The sequence below is a fragment of the Lagopus leucura genome, unplaced genomic scaffold (assembly GCF_019238085.1).
Source record: "Lagopus leucura isolate 7727_CA_CO unplaced genomic scaffold, USGS_WTPT01 Super-Scaffold_100159, whole genome shotgun sequence".
In the NCBI taxonomy this organism is placed as follows: Eukaryota; Metazoa; Chordata; class Aves; order Galliformes; family Phasianidae; genus Lagopus; species Lagopus leucura.
Genome location: NW_024962335.1, coordinates 1,804,051 through 1,820,154, shown reverse-complemented (window position 1 = coordinate 1,820,154; position 16,104 = coordinate 1,804,051). Strand labels below are relative to the sequence as shown.

At 38.8% G+C, this 16,104-nt stretch overlaps 1 protein-coding gene across 8 annotated transcripts in view; it reads left to right on the top strand.

Annotated features, from left to right (window-relative positions):
* PPP1R12A (protein phosphatase 1 regulatory subunit 12A) overlaps positions 1–16,104 on the top strand; it is a 122,587-nt gene that overhangs the window by 43,894 nt on the left and 62,589 nt on the right. For all 8 annotated transcript variants that reach the window (XM_042890463.1, XM_042890458.1, XM_042890457.1 and 5 more), the window contains exon 2: positions 584–714. In XM_042890463.1, the coding sequence (XP_042746397.1) occupies positions 584–714 (131 nt within the window). The remainder of the gene's footprint in view (positions 1–583; positions 715–16,104) is intronic.

Below are 16,104 nucleotides of genomic sequence, written 5' to 3'. Positions count from 1 at the left end.
AAAAGATGTATGGTGCTAGAACATGCTGCGTAGAAAACAACAGGGTACTGTTGAAATGCAACATAGCATCCCCTTCCACACTCCTAAGTCTGAACTACATTATAATTAAAACCATGTTACAACACTGTTTTCAAAACTGCTCCCCATCTCTTGACTACAATAATTCTACTTTACGGTGTAGTGATTGGCTGTTGGCAATTGTGATGTAATTCACTTGACTAAGCTGGACCTAGAATGGAGCTAGAACCTGGGGGCCTGGTAAAGGGAATGACTTTGTACAGGACAAACATTTTATACTGGTGGCTCTGAATGGGTTTTCAGAAAAACAGAACCAGTTTACCTGAGGAAATCACGTTCGTTGGTTTTGTTAAACTCTGTTTAAATTATTGTGTTAAAGGATTTGCTGACAAATTTCTAAGTGGTGTTTTTTTCTCCAGTTCTTTCTGTCTTGCTGTCAAATCCCAGCAGATAAAACTTGCTTCCACATGGTACCTGAAAGCAATTATTTTTTTCTTAAAGATGCACAATGTTGTGAAAATAACTTTAATGTGAACTTATTTCTTACATCTTTCTTTCTTTATAGGCTTGTATAGATGATAACGTAGATATGGTGAAATTTCTGGTGGAAAATGGAGCAAATATTAATCAACCAGATAATGAAGGCTGGATACCTCTACATGCAGCTGCTTCCTGTGGATATCTTGATATAGCAGAGTAAGGCTTTTTCCTCTATATTTCAAATACGTGCATTTTGCTAATATATTGTTGGAGGGGTACCAGAAGTAGACTGTTGGGTGATTTTCAGAAATTATTTTCCACTGGTGGGGGGGAGGCATGGGGAGAAAGTTCTAATTTACATTCTGTTTGTAGTCTGAACCATTATCCCAGGATATGTCTATGTGTAGGAGACTGATTTTGCAATTGTATTTCCAGTCTTGAAACTTTTGTTTTTCAGGTGTGGTATGAATTGATGACATCTGTTAAGTATTTTGGCCGTAGAACAGAATCTTACTGTTGAAGTTAGATGCCTGTTAGGGCATTAGTTAAGGCTTACACGGCAGTGAATTCCAGCAGTGGTTTTGATGTTATTTTCTAAGCCTGTTGAGGACCACTGAAGATGCGTTGAAATCATTTTTTTTTCCAGAGGTTGTATTTCTTAACCTGAAGCAATGACTGATCTGAGACAGTGTGGGGCATGTGTTGTTCAGAATGCTGTTCTTGCAGTAAGGAGGGTAGCAGTGTTTTTCGAATACCCTTTGGGTATATGCAGACTTGACTAATTCTGCTAAACTCTGTGTCATGTTTGATCCCATGTAGGGCTTGGATCAAATGTAAGGTAGTAATCTATCACGCAGTTACTCTGATATACTGATTGCAATTGAAAAGGATGACATTTGTAACTTCAGGAGATGGTTTATTGGTTTTCTTTCTGGTGAGTGTGAGAGATTTGGTTGTTCGAATTTTAAGGGAAAGGAGAAGTTCTGGAGATTCTTTTGTTTCTCATTTTCCCTGTGAATTTTTTTTATTTTTTTGGTTTTCAAAGGTTGAAGTGCTTTGTGTATTCCTTATGTAACCGGGACACTGTGACTGCTGACTTCTGTAATCTGCCTTTCTACACTAAGCAGATGTTTGATGCTGTAATCTCTCTTGCATGCATGTTGGAAGTGTTGACTTGTTGGCCATACTATGACAAGAATTTCCCTACAAACTGAGATAATAGATGCCTTTCTTCAGTATAGTAGAGGTAAAACACCTGCTTTTCTCCATAATAGGAAAAAGTTGAGTAAATGTTCTCTATTTGGCATTGCAACCTAGGTTAGACACAGCTGTGCAGGGAGGAAGGAGAAATGCATTCCCTTGTCCACAAGAAACCTTAGTAATCTGAAACCTATAATATTTCTGAAGGTTCCAGTGATTTTTATTCCCTCAGTCTTTGAGAGGACCTGTTGACATACTTTCCTGAAATGTCCTTTAAAGAAGTGAGATTATTGGAGTATAATCCTGCAGGATATGGGACATCTAAGCTGCTGGAAGATCGAGGTTTTTAAGGTGCAAGGAATTTTAGAAATAGGCTCTTGAAACTGTTTCCCACGTACATCAAAGAGAGAGGGGTAACCTGACTTAAATGGTGTGGAATTTAGATCTGGAATGGCCTGGGGAATTGAGATTTCCTTCTGACTACCCCTCCAGAAGTGAGCTCAGCTTCAAATAGTTTACAAAATTGACAACAGAATTTGCAGCTCAGGCAAAACGTGGGGAAGGAGAAAGGGTTGTGTGAGAAATTACATGCATTAGGAATTTTGTTTGGTGTGTGGCACACATTGGATTCAGCATCTGTTCCGCTAAGAATATACCTTTCTTGGAAAGCACAGAAGTGTGTATGTCTGTGGCTGAAGCCAATATGTATCATTTTAAGTGGTAAATTTTCTTGTTCAAGAAAAGGAGCTCTTTGGATAGATTGGATCTTTGGATAAATTATGGAGATCATATTTAAAGTTCTGAAAGAAAAAAATACAGCTAGTAGCTTGGCATTTCTGTGTCCCTTATGATGTGGACTGGTATTTTTGTACAATGATTTCTGCTCATTTCCTATTTTTGAGAAGGAAATAGAGGAAAAAAAGGATCAGGGAATGTGTTGTGGTGTTCCCAGCTTTATTAGTAAACAACCAAGGAGAGTCTGACTTGTGTTTCCTTTCTTTTCCTTCTCTAAAACTTTTACCTCATGCGCAGATTTGTATACCATCAAACTGGGAACTCAGCAATCTGCTTTAGCTTTCTCTGCTGCCACCTCGGGTGTTCTGAGGGCTTCCCTCAAGTGTGAATAGTGGAACTTTTCTCTTAGAACAGCATAGTTTGTAAAATCCTCCAAATAAGCTGATTTAGTTAATATTGTGATTTTGTTTACAATGCATATATTTTTAGAACTCATAAGAAAAAAAATCAACACTATATAGAATAGTTTATTTTTTCAGGATTTCATTTCTCAAAGTCAAAAATTGTATGTAAGACACAGAGTTAGGAAATTGGCATCTTTTCTGCTATGAAGGGCATTTATGTGTTTACAGCATATTATGGGGAACTTCTCACTCTAAGTATGTTCTCTTTATGTTGAATATGTAAGCACTTGCAACTTTAATATTCTTTGTGCATTTGTGTGCATTGCTCTTTAGGCTTAAAAGAAGTGGGAGGAAAGTGGAGGAAAGAAAGCAGAAGTTCTGTTAATGATGCATGGTACTCTTGCCTGATCACTAACCGGGGCCCTTCTGTGAGATCTAACCAGGATATGTTGTGCTGGAGTTTGCAGATCCATTAATAGGATGTGAAGCCTTCTTTCTGCTTTCAGAAAGAAAAAAAAAAAAAAGTGAATCATTAAATCCTAAGCTTCTTCTGATGCTTCTTTGACCTCCGTAGAATTATACCGCGATGGATAATGTACTGTCTTATAGAGTGATAAAGATTTCTGCTCATACTGCTTTATAATTAAATCAGTACACCATCGTCTTACAATTCAGATGTTATTTCTAAATATTCTATCCATTTGCTATTAGCAGCAATTTCGTATTCTGTACAGGAAATGGAAATGGCACAGAATCACTCCCTGGTTAACAGGTGATCGTGTGCCTGTTAGATCAGTGTAGGATCATTCCTATCTCTCTGTGCTTTCAGAGAACTGCCGATCATCTCTCTATTAATGTGCATATGCTGCTGTTTGCCAGCGGGTTGCACACTGCAGATACATTCCCAGTCCCAGTGCATCATGCACACATCAGTTCTTTAACATCTCCCAGCAGCATCTCCTGTCCCATTTCAGTCTGTAGCTTCTGTGGAATGTTGTTCTTCTCTTGAGTGTGCTTCCTGTCTCCTTTAAATGCGTGTGTCTTCTACTTTAAGAAACGTCAGCGTTGTAAGTTACACTTCATCTGTTTTATGACCATATGAATTAGCTTACAAGTAATAGTAATATGAATGTGTTGGATATTGTTGCCAAAACAGGTGGGTTTTCTGTAGGATGATCTCCTTGTACTTGTTTCTATTTTCTTTTTCTTATACGGAAAGCTTTCTATGAAGGAGATTTTTCTTTGCCTTCAGTTTGTTAGCATAGACTAAAATTTCAACATCAAATGCTTTGAAAAATTACAGTTATGGGGAAGCAAACTAATGCAGAAGCCGTTTGGCAGAAATGTTGTATCTGCATTCTTTAAGATATTGTTTAGTAGGTAGGAGCCTTAAATTCAGCTTTCACAGAAGCATGAACACATCTAATAGAACTGTTCAGGTGAATGTAACAAATTGATTTGTATGATGGAATTCCTCTGCAGTTTAAAAGCCTCTATATTGTATTAGTATTGGGTAATAAACACATTACTCTTCAGAATGCAGAAGACAAGAAAAAACATACTAGTGTATCAGGAAATAATGCAGAGTGGAATTCAGGCAACAGAATTTTAAAATACTTTTTCTTTACACCACTTTGTGTTGTACCAGATTAATATAAAATGAATGTAAAATGGCACATGTTTCTCTCAGTTTTTCTCTTATTGAAAAATTATGTGTGAAAGTGTACTTTCGTGTAGGTCATTTACAGTGCCTAGCTTTGAGCGTGGGGTTGAGTTTTGAGTTTGCATGTGAGCATTTGCAGGCTACTGTATAGTTTTACTGCTTAAATACAAATGTATTTTCATTTTTGCCAGAATGGAAGAATGTTTATCTTTCAGAAAAATGTATGAAAAGCTTTTTTTTAAAAAAGAAATAAAGCAAAAAACAAAAACCCATGTAATTAAATTGAATTAATTATTCATCTGGCAGTTACACTTTTGTCTGTGCTGCAAGAGAAAGGTTTACTTTTTCTCTGGACTGACTCTGCAAATTGGAACTTTCAGCTTAGGCAGCATTGCAGTGAAGCAGTCAGGGTTCCAGGAAATGCATAAGGATCACCCCTTTCCTACACAAAAAGGCAGTGCACATCACTTTACTTTCTGAGGGTTGTTTCTTGAACTTTTTCTTTCGTGGGGAATTCACCTGTTGCCGCTCCATGGGCTGCTCTTCTTACTCCAGCTTGTAGTGCTGACACCACGTCTCAACACCAGTGATGGTACGATCCAGGAAACCGTTGCCTTCAGCCTTATATTGGTTCATTAGGTTCTGATAAACTCACATATGGTGTTCTTTCTGTTCCTCTGTGAAAACATCTGGGACAAGCTTCGTGATATTCCTGCATCGCCACCATTATTTCCAACACATTGAAGCCAATATTCAACTCCATACACAGTTCTCTGATCATAATCCACCGATTTGCATGGGTAAGCTGATGGAGACTTTCTTCATTTTGTGGTGTGACAGCCGTGCATGGCTATTTGGAACATGGCTTGTCTTCATGTTGCTGTCAGTGCTGCTGAAAGGCACCACCCACTGCCTCACTGTGCCTCACATCCACTGTTTGGTCTTCATAAGCATTCAGCAAGCGTTGATGAATGCCAGTGAGTGCCATTTTTTCCACACTGAGGAATTGAATAATACACCTTTGGTTCATACACAATTCCATGTCAACCACTATTTTGTCAGATTGCTTCTTCACTGCCATCTGTCACACAGCAGCGAAACATAATGGAATATTGGTGGGAAGGTTCAGTCATGGCTTCTGCCATTCCACCAGGATCCACCTCTGATATTGTGGACCAGCGCAGTAAAATAGGAAGCATTACTTTCAGAGCAGCCCTCATAGTATTCCTCAGTTAGAACTTAACAGCTAGAAGTTCCACTTCTTCCTTCCCAGACTTGTTGGTGGCTTAACATATCCTTCCCTAACAAAGTGATAATGCTGTGCACCTCCAAAGACACTAATTTGTCTGCAAAAGCACTGTTCTCTTGTTAAGAATTATAAGCACAGGAAGGAAAAGCAGAACATGAAGGTAATTGTTTTGCTTTTATTTTGAATGATGTGCATGGTATGAACTGTCTGAATAATTCAAAGAATATGAAGGAGTCAAAAGTGTCGTCCTTTGCCTCACCTCCTTTCCCCAGTGTGTAAAGCTCATTTTAAAAGGCTTTTTTTTTTTTTTTTTTTGAGTAGCCACTGTCTTGCTGTTGGCGCCTGTCTGTGTCTGTGGGCTCCAGCCACCTGTAAGCGAACCCAGCCAAACTGGTTTGCTGAGACCTCAGCAAGCCCTTGTCCCAAGATGTCTCTATTTTAGTGACACCCCAGTGAGACTGCACAAGTGATTGCTGTCCTGTGTACAGGGGACTGAGAGACAATCCTGCCATCCTGCAGTTGAATACATGGATGTTCAAATCTAGGTGTTCTGCTTTAAGTTCTCACTGCCTTAAAAGGACTGCTGCATAGACTGGATGATAGGGATTCCCGCCCCTGTTACAGAGATGATTCCTATGCTCATTGAGCAACAAATAATGAAGGGAATTCAAGACATTTTCACCATATGCTTAATGTGATCTAGCTTGAGACTACTGCAGAAACAGGCAGCCATTCCTTCTTTTTGCTTTCTCCCCTCCTCTGCAGGCTCGGGGCTCTTACTCCCCCTCTAGCAGTAGCTAACAATCACACAGCAGCATGGTAACCATTAGTGTAAGACTAGGCTGCAGGTGTTTTCAAAAGTTTATTCTTTTTTGGATCAGTGAGCTGATCTGGCTTGCCAACAGCAGTTGGCACAGATTTGCAGGCATTTTAAAAAAAAAAAAAAAAGAGTCTGGGCTGCTTTTCAGGCACCTCCGAGCAGAAACCTGCCTGTGGAACGCTGACTCTGCTGAGCTGAAGTCTCTCCTTGTTCCCCCACATCACAACCCCGAGCCACCTGGTGCTTCTGAATGTCCTTCTGCAGTAGCTCAGAATGGTGGAACCACAATGTAGCTTTTTTTCCAAGTTTTGTTAACTTGATCATCTGCAGGTATTAAGGTATTACTGGAAAGAAATAGCAGACCTACAGGAAAGCTGTGGAGGGGCTTTTCATCAGAGAGTGTAGTGATAGGACAGGAGGCAATGGCTTTAAACTAAAAGAGGCTTAGATTAGCTACAAGAGTAATTTCTTCACTATGAGGGAAGTGAGGCACTGGAGCAGGCTGTCCTGAGAAGCTGTGATTGCTCCATCCCTTGGCAGGTTGGTTGGCCTTTGAGGCACCTTGAGGTAGTAGAAGGTGTCCATCCACACAGCAGGGGATTGGAACTGAACTGTGTTTAACGTCCCTTCCAGCCCAAACCATTCTGTGATGAAAATGAAAAAGGACCTATTGATGAACCTTAACACAACCCACTTGGGAAATGAGAATAGGACTTCAGAGGGATATGTTGTAAAACTAATCAGGTGGCAAAATAAAAGCAGGGAAAGAAAAATTATTCCAGCCACAGAATTACAGCTTTCTAGAGGAATGACTGACTCCTTACAACTTAACAGTGGTAAAGGTGGAATATTTATTTTGATAGCTGGGGAAAGATCACTGAAGCTTTGAAAGATTGTTTCAGTTATTGCTCTTCTATTTGCTGCCTTGTTTCCTTCTGAAAGGAGGGTTTGGCAAAAAGAAGATTAAGGATATTGCAAGATTGTTTATTGGTCAGCAGGGAAAGAAACAGCACAGGCTCGCATTGCAGTCTCTCTTTTTTCCCCCCCCCAACTATAGCATTCATTCATTATCAGGAGCGTGAAAGTTCCTCCTCTTGCAAACTCTCATGAGACCTTTACAAAGGTAAAGCTAAATTCTGTAATAGAAAAGAACAGTCAAACTTGAAGATCATTGAGTTAATATCAACTGGCTTTTTCTTTCATGAAGATGTACCGTGGCAGTGTACTGTTTTTAGTATGTTTTTGTGTATGTGCATCTGTCCTAGGAATAACAAAACACTGATTGAGTTGTTTAGGTTGATGGTGAAATCTGCTCTTTAAAATAATGTCATTATGTGGAAGAGTGTAGTCTTTACTGCTGAGTAGCTGAGTAGTAGATCTGGCATTTGAATATAAACCAACTGGCAGAAATGCACATTAAGATATGGTTGATAGGTTAGCAGAAATTATATGGCCTGCCTGATTTGATACCTCTTTGTTCGGCCAAGGCTGTCTGCCACTGTAGGATGCATAAAAACTGTGTGTGCTCTATAGCTGCCTTCTTCAGATGGGATTACTGTGTGCACTGCCATTTGTGACTTTATTTGTAAGCATATTGCCTTTTTGTTCTTAGAAAAGTAGGTGTAATGTATTCTTCAGTTTAGAGATATCTTCTGCAAGGCTGTATGATTGAGTAGAAGGGTCTAATTCATTGGGTCTAATGAAAAATCAAGGGACAGATGCGTAGTGTGAAGCTCAAAGTGCCCTAATTTTTTGGCTGAAAAAGAGTTTAAAAGTGCAGCTGAGGTCAAAAAAAAATCCTGCTCAAGCAAGACTGATATGATATGATACGAAGATGTGATATGCATAGGAAAGATCTTAATTGTTTATCCCAGAATATAGGTTTTATTGGTATCCCAAGAACAATTAACAGTAGTTATCTTACCTATGAATTCTGAAGTTAATTAAATGTGAGCAGCTGAGTGACAAATACGTAGGAGTATTGGTTTCAAGTGTTGTTTTCTAGGAGAAAACATGGGTGTGGTATAGGTTATCATTTCACTGTACTTCAGCTTTTGTTTTCTTTAAGCTTTTGTGTAAATGTGTTTATTTTGAGCTTGATCCTCTTCTGCAGCATGCAGTAAGTTTTCTGATGGCACTAAGGCCTTTTGTGCACCTATTTATCCTTTCTTAAAGTTGTGTCGTTTGTTGGATGCTCCCAGCTACATCATTTCAGTGCAAGATGATTGTGATCTGTGTACATGTTTCTAGTCTTCTTATCCCTTACTGAGGCAGGATTAAGGCAGCTGGAACTATTCTGAAATCCATGTCTATGGACATGTGGTGTCCATGGAGATGTGGGGCTGCTGGACTCTGAGATACTGGGATACAATTCAGATACAGAGATCAAAAATGTAATTCTGTTTATAAACAGCAAATATGACAAGATAAAAGTATAAAAACAGGAATTACTGGGACCTTCTGATTGCAGATGAGAATACTGCTCATCAAATATATGAATGAAGAATGAGAGTTCCTTTGGAGGAAATGTGTTTTCAAGGAAGTTTGAAGTGGACCAAGCAGGTGAACAGCTGCTGTACATTGCAGATGGACCGACAGTTCCTAGCGAGGGGTCGGACTGAGTTCAGTGCTGCTGCATGATGCTAAAAGCTGCACTATGGCAGCAATGTTTTTATACTGAGATTTGGTCACTATAGTATTGTGCAACTTGATTATTAACAAGGTAAATTCTATGGCGTAGAGATTATATCTTTGCTTATATTTGTTTAAGTACAGTAAAAGGGTTTTTCAGAATTGATCTTGGTTTAAATTTCTCTGGTATAAATGCCAACACGTCACCGTTGCAGGAAAATAAGTTTGTCAAGTTAAGTCCAAGCTCATAACTTTCAGTGTAACAGAAAGACATCAGTCTCCTGTAGCATCACAGATTCTGACCTGCAGCAGTGCTACCCTTGGCAAAAGGCAGGAGGCACAATGATCTGGCTCTGCCATCACTTCTGGTTGGTGAATGTTCATTTGAGGAGGGTGTGCAGCGGCATGATTTCCCTTCTGGCTCCTTTTCTGCTTCAGTGCTGTTGTTTGCTCTTCTTTTAAACCAGTGTAAGTCAGCCCTAAGTATTCGTCTTGATGACTCTATAACTGGAGGATTTGCTACAGGAAAGCATTCTGAGCACTGAGACCATCATGTAGCACAGTTACTGTACTCATAGGTGTAACAAGACGTTTTCAAAGCTAATCATTTTTGCACTCTAGGATGCAAAACAGATAATCAGCCTTATATAAAAAAGCAGTATTTCTAGAAAAAAAAATGCCAATTATCATCTGTGGTTGACAAACGGTGTATTTTTATTGTCAGATGTTGCAGTGTGTCACTTCTTTATTTCTAGTATTTTTTGAGAACGTTGGACTTCCAAACATGTTGGTCTGGTATCTCAACACTTGATTAATTGAAATTCTTTTTTTCCTTTTATTTAACCAACTGTGTTAGTTTTGAAAGTGATTCCCACAACATTTCATATGCTTGAGCTTGAATAAATGTCATGCATTCACTGGCCAGTAGAGAAGGTGTTGATTAATTTTTCAGAATAAACGTACAACGAAACTAACATCTGATGTGCACTTGAAAAATATCTTAGTTTCATTTGATTTCATTCCCGATGAAGCTTTTGCACTGTACTTCTCCTGGCACTACCAGGCTGCAGTTCTTATTTGGGGGGCAGGGGTGGGATTAGGTTCTAGCGTGTGTTTCCCTATATAGCTTTCTTTGTGTTTCCTACTTTCCTCTTCTCAGTCACTGTTTACTTTCACCTAAACATTGCTCTGCCACCCCTCATGTGTCTTTTCCTCTATATGGATACGGTAAAATATGTAGGCTTAGTTCCTTTTCATATGCTGCAAGTAGGAATTTTTACTGTTTCATCTTTGCCCTGTTAAGGTTTAGGTAGCCGCCTACATACAAATACTTCTAGAGCTTCTCGCTGTCTTTTTTCATAGCTTTGTTGAACTCAGGAAGACATAAGGCTAACCAGATACAGTTATCTGCACCGTTTCTTCCATGTTCTTGCATACTAAAAAGGAAAACAGATGTGATTTGTTTTTAGTTGCTGTGCTTCCTTGGGGTGAGCAAGTTACATTGGAGGCTAGGGACAGCCAGCTCAGTGTTGTTCTGCTGCGTTTCAGTGTTCATAAGTACTCTTCAAAAGCACAAATGTATTTATTATGTGAATACGTTCAGAATCAACAGAAAGAGCTGTTTGCCTAGGGGGATTTTTTTTTCTCATCACTGTAACGTACTGCTTGGATCACATTGGGGGTACTTAATGATTCTGAAGCAGAGGTGTGTGTGTGTTGAAGAAGCTTTCATAGCAGATTTGAGAATGAGAACAAGCTGGATTCGCTCTATTTGGAAGAGCTCTTGCATACATTTCTAAATACATTTCTATATCACTCCGTTTCTAAATCAGTCCATAATTTAGGAAAAACATACTTTCAAATTTGGGCTAAATAAGTGGAAATTGAAAAGAAATCATCACTTCCAATTGGTTTAAGTCATTTGGTCAATTGTTTCCCAGCAATGATTTCTTAATCGCTTAAAGAATGTTTCTAGCTATGTGAAATTCCCTACTCTTAACAATTTCCAGAAGGAATCATAAATTCACCTGACATCTGTGGTTGATATCAACTAGCTGCAAATCTTCACTCATGTATTTCAGGAGCAGTAATCAGCAAGTTTTGCCAAATAATCCTAGCTGGCCTTATTTACCCCAGAGTTTTGTGTAGCAGCTCGTAGTGCTCTTAGGGTGAATGTTCCTGTTGCAGCTTTTTGTTCTCAAATGGGAAAAATGAGGGAATCTGCTAAGATTTGCAAAGAGAAATAACCTTAAAAATGCGTGATGGATCAATCGTAGTTTAAGTTACATTGGAGGAGCCTTTCTTATCTCAGCCTTTCTACTCAGCGTTGATTGTTCAGAGACAGAAGGTTGAGGTGCAGCTATGACTTGTTGGCATCAGTTGTGTTTCGCACAATAAAACTGAATAAGGCTTCCTGCTAGTTTGACTTGTTTCTCAAACCATTTGATTTTCTCACTGCATCAGCCTTGAAATTATTCAGAGCAGATATTCGCAGCCCAATGCAATTTGTATCATTTTGCTTACGGTATTTCGCTTGGAGCCTTCATTTCCTACTTCAGAGCATCTGTAGGTAGACTCAGGGGAAGAGACAACTGCAGGAATATCTCACCTGTGCGGAGGTGGGAGCAGGGGAACTGTCTGAAGGCTGGTGCTCAGAACGTCTCAGGATCGCTGTGCAGAGCCACACACCCCATGTCACCTCTGTGGGCAAGCACTCGCCATGCTTCCTGAGACCTCTAAGTCACGTTGGGTATTAATTAGCTTCAGCTTTGAATTATTTGAAGTTGTGTTTTGTGTTTTTCTTTAATCTGTTACTTTAAGCAGTTACATTGACAAGTTCCGTAAGAATCGTATGGAAGCTGTGATTTAATCCCTTGGTGAGTTGTACATCCTGTACAATTTACAGCTTACCTTGCCTTGCCCTTAAGTATTAATTTTTTTCCCCCTAAATCTAACAAAACAAACCAAACAAACCAAAAACAGTTTTGAGAAAGCCTAGGGAGTTTTAGTTATCATTTCCACTTCAGACTGAGTTAATGTTAGCATTTTTAGGAACCTAAAAGTGAAACTTCCCTGGCACTGATTCTTTAAAGAAATATTCCCAGGCACTCAAACCAATAGAAGCCTTCAAAAGGATCAAGTGTTACAGCTTCAATGTACTTAAAAAGTAAAATAAATTTGAAACAGCAATCTTAACATTTTAGAGCTTCAATCTGTAAGATGTGGCTTGAATGTCTGCTTCTTTGGCCCCATACCAGTGTCTTTTGGAAAAGAATTTAAATCATCTACAAAGATGTACTTCTAAATGTTTTTTAAGACTTTATTTGCTGAAAGTTGTCTTAAAAGGAGGCCATTAAAATACATATTCCAATGATTTGAAACTTTTAAGTTTTTTACCTTCTGTCAGTTGCTACCTTCTGGCAGAATTGGATTTTGTGTCTCCAATTGATGGCACCGCTGTCTGAGCGCAGTGACACTTTCTTGGTTTTGCCTCCGTATTGCCATTCACTGGGGGCTCTCATGGACTTAATAGGAACTCCATCATCTGTGGATATAAAGAAACAAACAGCCGGGATTAGCTGAAATGGGAAATTGGTTAAAAGGCCCTGGGAGTCCAGTTGTGCTGTTGGTTTGTGCCTTGCTAACTTTAAGTCTTATTTCTCTGCAAGGCTGAAGTAGGCATGCTTATTTTACATGGATAAACAGCAGAAAGGTCTTAGGATGGGCCATCTCTTCAGATTTTGGGGTCAGAGGGCCCTGTCCGATGGTGTTAGGAGGCGGAAAGTAGCTCTTGGTTTCACTGCTGACTTCCTCATGAGCTCAGCAGGCAGCAGGTAAGGAACCAAATTCATTCAGGAGCCACTGCTCTGCCGTGCTTCTCGCTTGCCCTGCTTTTTGTGACCTTCAGGTTCAGCAAGCTCTTAAAGTTAATTATATCCCTAATTACTTAGTAAACTTGTTTCCAGATACTGTGAACTGAGACAAGGTTCGAATGTAAACAGATGTCCTTCTTTTTTTGCTGCAGTAAATAATGTTAAAATGTTTCCTGACCATATCTAGTTGGTTGCAGCTATTGAAGTTTAGAAAATCCAAAGTATTTTTTGTTTGGCCAACTGTAGGCCAAGTTGTAAGGTAACATTTTTAATTTCCAGTTCCTGAGCTTAGTTTGGGTTAGTACTGTGTGGCTTTCATACAGAGTTAATTATTGTCTCAGGGATGCTGAGATTCCAACCTTTTATGAAAAGCATTGAAATGTATTTTTGACAAGTGATAGGAGAGTCTGGGTTGCACAGTAATTATTTAAAGTAAATATGTCACCTTTTTTCAAGGTTGCTAACTTCAGTCTGTATTTCAATCGAGGAATATTGAAGATTCCTAAAAGGCAGATTTCAAATGGAAGTATTTTTACCTTCACAGAACAACAACATCACAAAGCAAACTTGTTCTTCCAGTCTTACCTGGGCTGCATAATGCTTGTCATGGAAACATCAGGGCAAAAGTATCACGAACAATTTTATTTTCCTGCTCTTGTCTTTTCTGATATTTGTCTGATACTTGCAGTTCTTTTTACTTAGACGATGGAAGTATCTGGAAGAGATGCTTTAGCTTGAATATCATCACTTGAAAGCTTCGGTTCCAAAAAATAAGCATTATACAGCTCAAGTTACTGTTTCCTTCTTTTTTATTTATATTTTGAATAGCACTTACAAGAATATTGTGTAAATTAACAGTCATGTTTTCCAGAATTATTCTTTTGTAGCTCTCTATTGAACATCACAACAAATGAATTACAAAAGATACAAATTTCATTGCTACAGCAAAAGGTTGTATAAGGAGATGACTGCAAGAATCCAGTAGATTTTTACGTTTCCGTTGCATTCAGCCTGGCAAAAAGCATCTTTTTCTTTGATATCTTTTTGATATCAAAGGCCACGGTTGTAGATTTTTATTAAACTGTCCTAATTTCTTTGTATGCCACGTAGCTGTATCGATTAAATATCAGTGGAGGAAATCAAAGTTAGTTTTTGCTTACTTATTTTAGAAAAAGGAAATTTGAAGTAGCCTTACAGATTTAAAAAAGCAGTAAATGTTCTTTTAGTTTGAAACATTGATGACTTTTCAATATACAAACCTACACAGAACAATATGCTGTTACAGGTGAAAATTTTAGTATGGTCCTAGAATTACTGAAGTGTCAAAGATGCCCATGTCTGAAATCATACTATCAGTTTCAATTAACAGCTTGAAGTTTGGGGGATGGTTTAAAAAAAAAAAAAAAGAAAAGGAACCTTCTTATTTGTAGGCTCAGCTGTGTCCTAAAAACACAGAGCCTCGATCTCCTCTCAGCTACCAAATCTGTCTCCTTTCTGTATGTGATGCAGAGTCAAGTTTCCTACATGTCTGAAACAGTTCTCCTTTCTCTTGGCAGTGCTAGGTTTCCTAATTACAGCTGTGATCCCGTAGGCACCAAGGTAACTTCACGCACCATCTGAACCATGCCATTACTTTGCTGAAATTACTGTTGCAGTCAAGGAAAATAAACAAATGCATAAACTTGTTTGGGTTGGGATCGTCTGTTACTGAATGATGCAGAAGGCAGAACAAACATCGCTGTCATTGCTTAATTGGAAACGCGTGTTTAAAAAGTTGGCATTTGAATGATATTTTAGACTGTACTGCTATTTCGCTATGGATTTATTGGGTAGGGGTAGCAGAGGGAATGCCTAGATGGAGTGACTGACAGAAGGCTGGGAAAGGGCCATCACCATGGAGATATCACTTCTTCAAAGAGTCATCTTTCTCCTAGTTCTTCTATCCCTTCAAACTCATCAGTTGGTTCTTCTTTCACTGACCCAGTACAAACCAAACCCTGTAAGCATATGCAGAGAGGAACTCAGTAACTCCACTTCTCCAGCCCTACTGGTCCCAGAGTTCTGCTGGTCTCATTTTGGTCTGTAAGCTGCTTCGGTTTTGGGTTCTACTTAAAGGGATCATTGGATCACAAAGTTGTTCATATGGCTAAATAACTTTATGAAGTGCTGCTGCAGCCTTTTGTTCGCTACCTACGCTTTCTTACGCACTGCTCTTTTCATCAGACCTGGAACTAGTTGAACAAAATTAACAGCTTCAATGAGGTACATATTTTCCTTACAAAAGTAGCTTCATTTTCTGCTGTTAAGTAGAAACAGGTAAAAACAGTTTTATTAAACACCACTTTTTTGTGCCTGTGTTAGAGAAATAAAATTGAAAATTACCCAAACGTTGACATGGGATTTTTTTAACAAGGACATTTTTGTTGGTGGTTGACTTTGGTTTTGAGTCCAAAGTTTTGACTTTGTGAGAAAGTTACATATCCCTACTGTTGTTTTTGCCTGCTTAGCAAATATCCTGTATAGCACTTGTGTATATCAGATACGTAGCCTGAAATGCTGTGTAACAGTTGAAACTGTGCAAGTGGTATCATTGAGAAATGCAGATACTTTGATTTATTTTTTCATTCTTGCAAAAGTTAATTCTTTAAGCTCAAGAGACATTAAGATTCACAGCTCTGCGCTTCCAAGTGGTATGGAATAAAACCAGCACAGCATACCAACATCAAAGTTAGTGGTGGCAACTGATGATACATGCCCCAGGAGATACAGTTACACTTCTAGGAATTCATTTCCAGTTTGTGATCTCTTAGTCCTTACCTTTTCTTGACGTAAATGCAGAGATTTAATAGCAAGTGCTATTTAAGTCATACACTGGAAAAAGAAAAGTAGGAGGGTACGTGAGGTGCTGAGTTGTTGAATATAGAGAAGAATAAAATGATCCTAGGCTAGGAATCTGTCATTATTAACTGACAGTAGTTAAACAGAAGTATTTTAAAGCGTTTATATTAGTGGTGGATTGATTTTGTGATTAA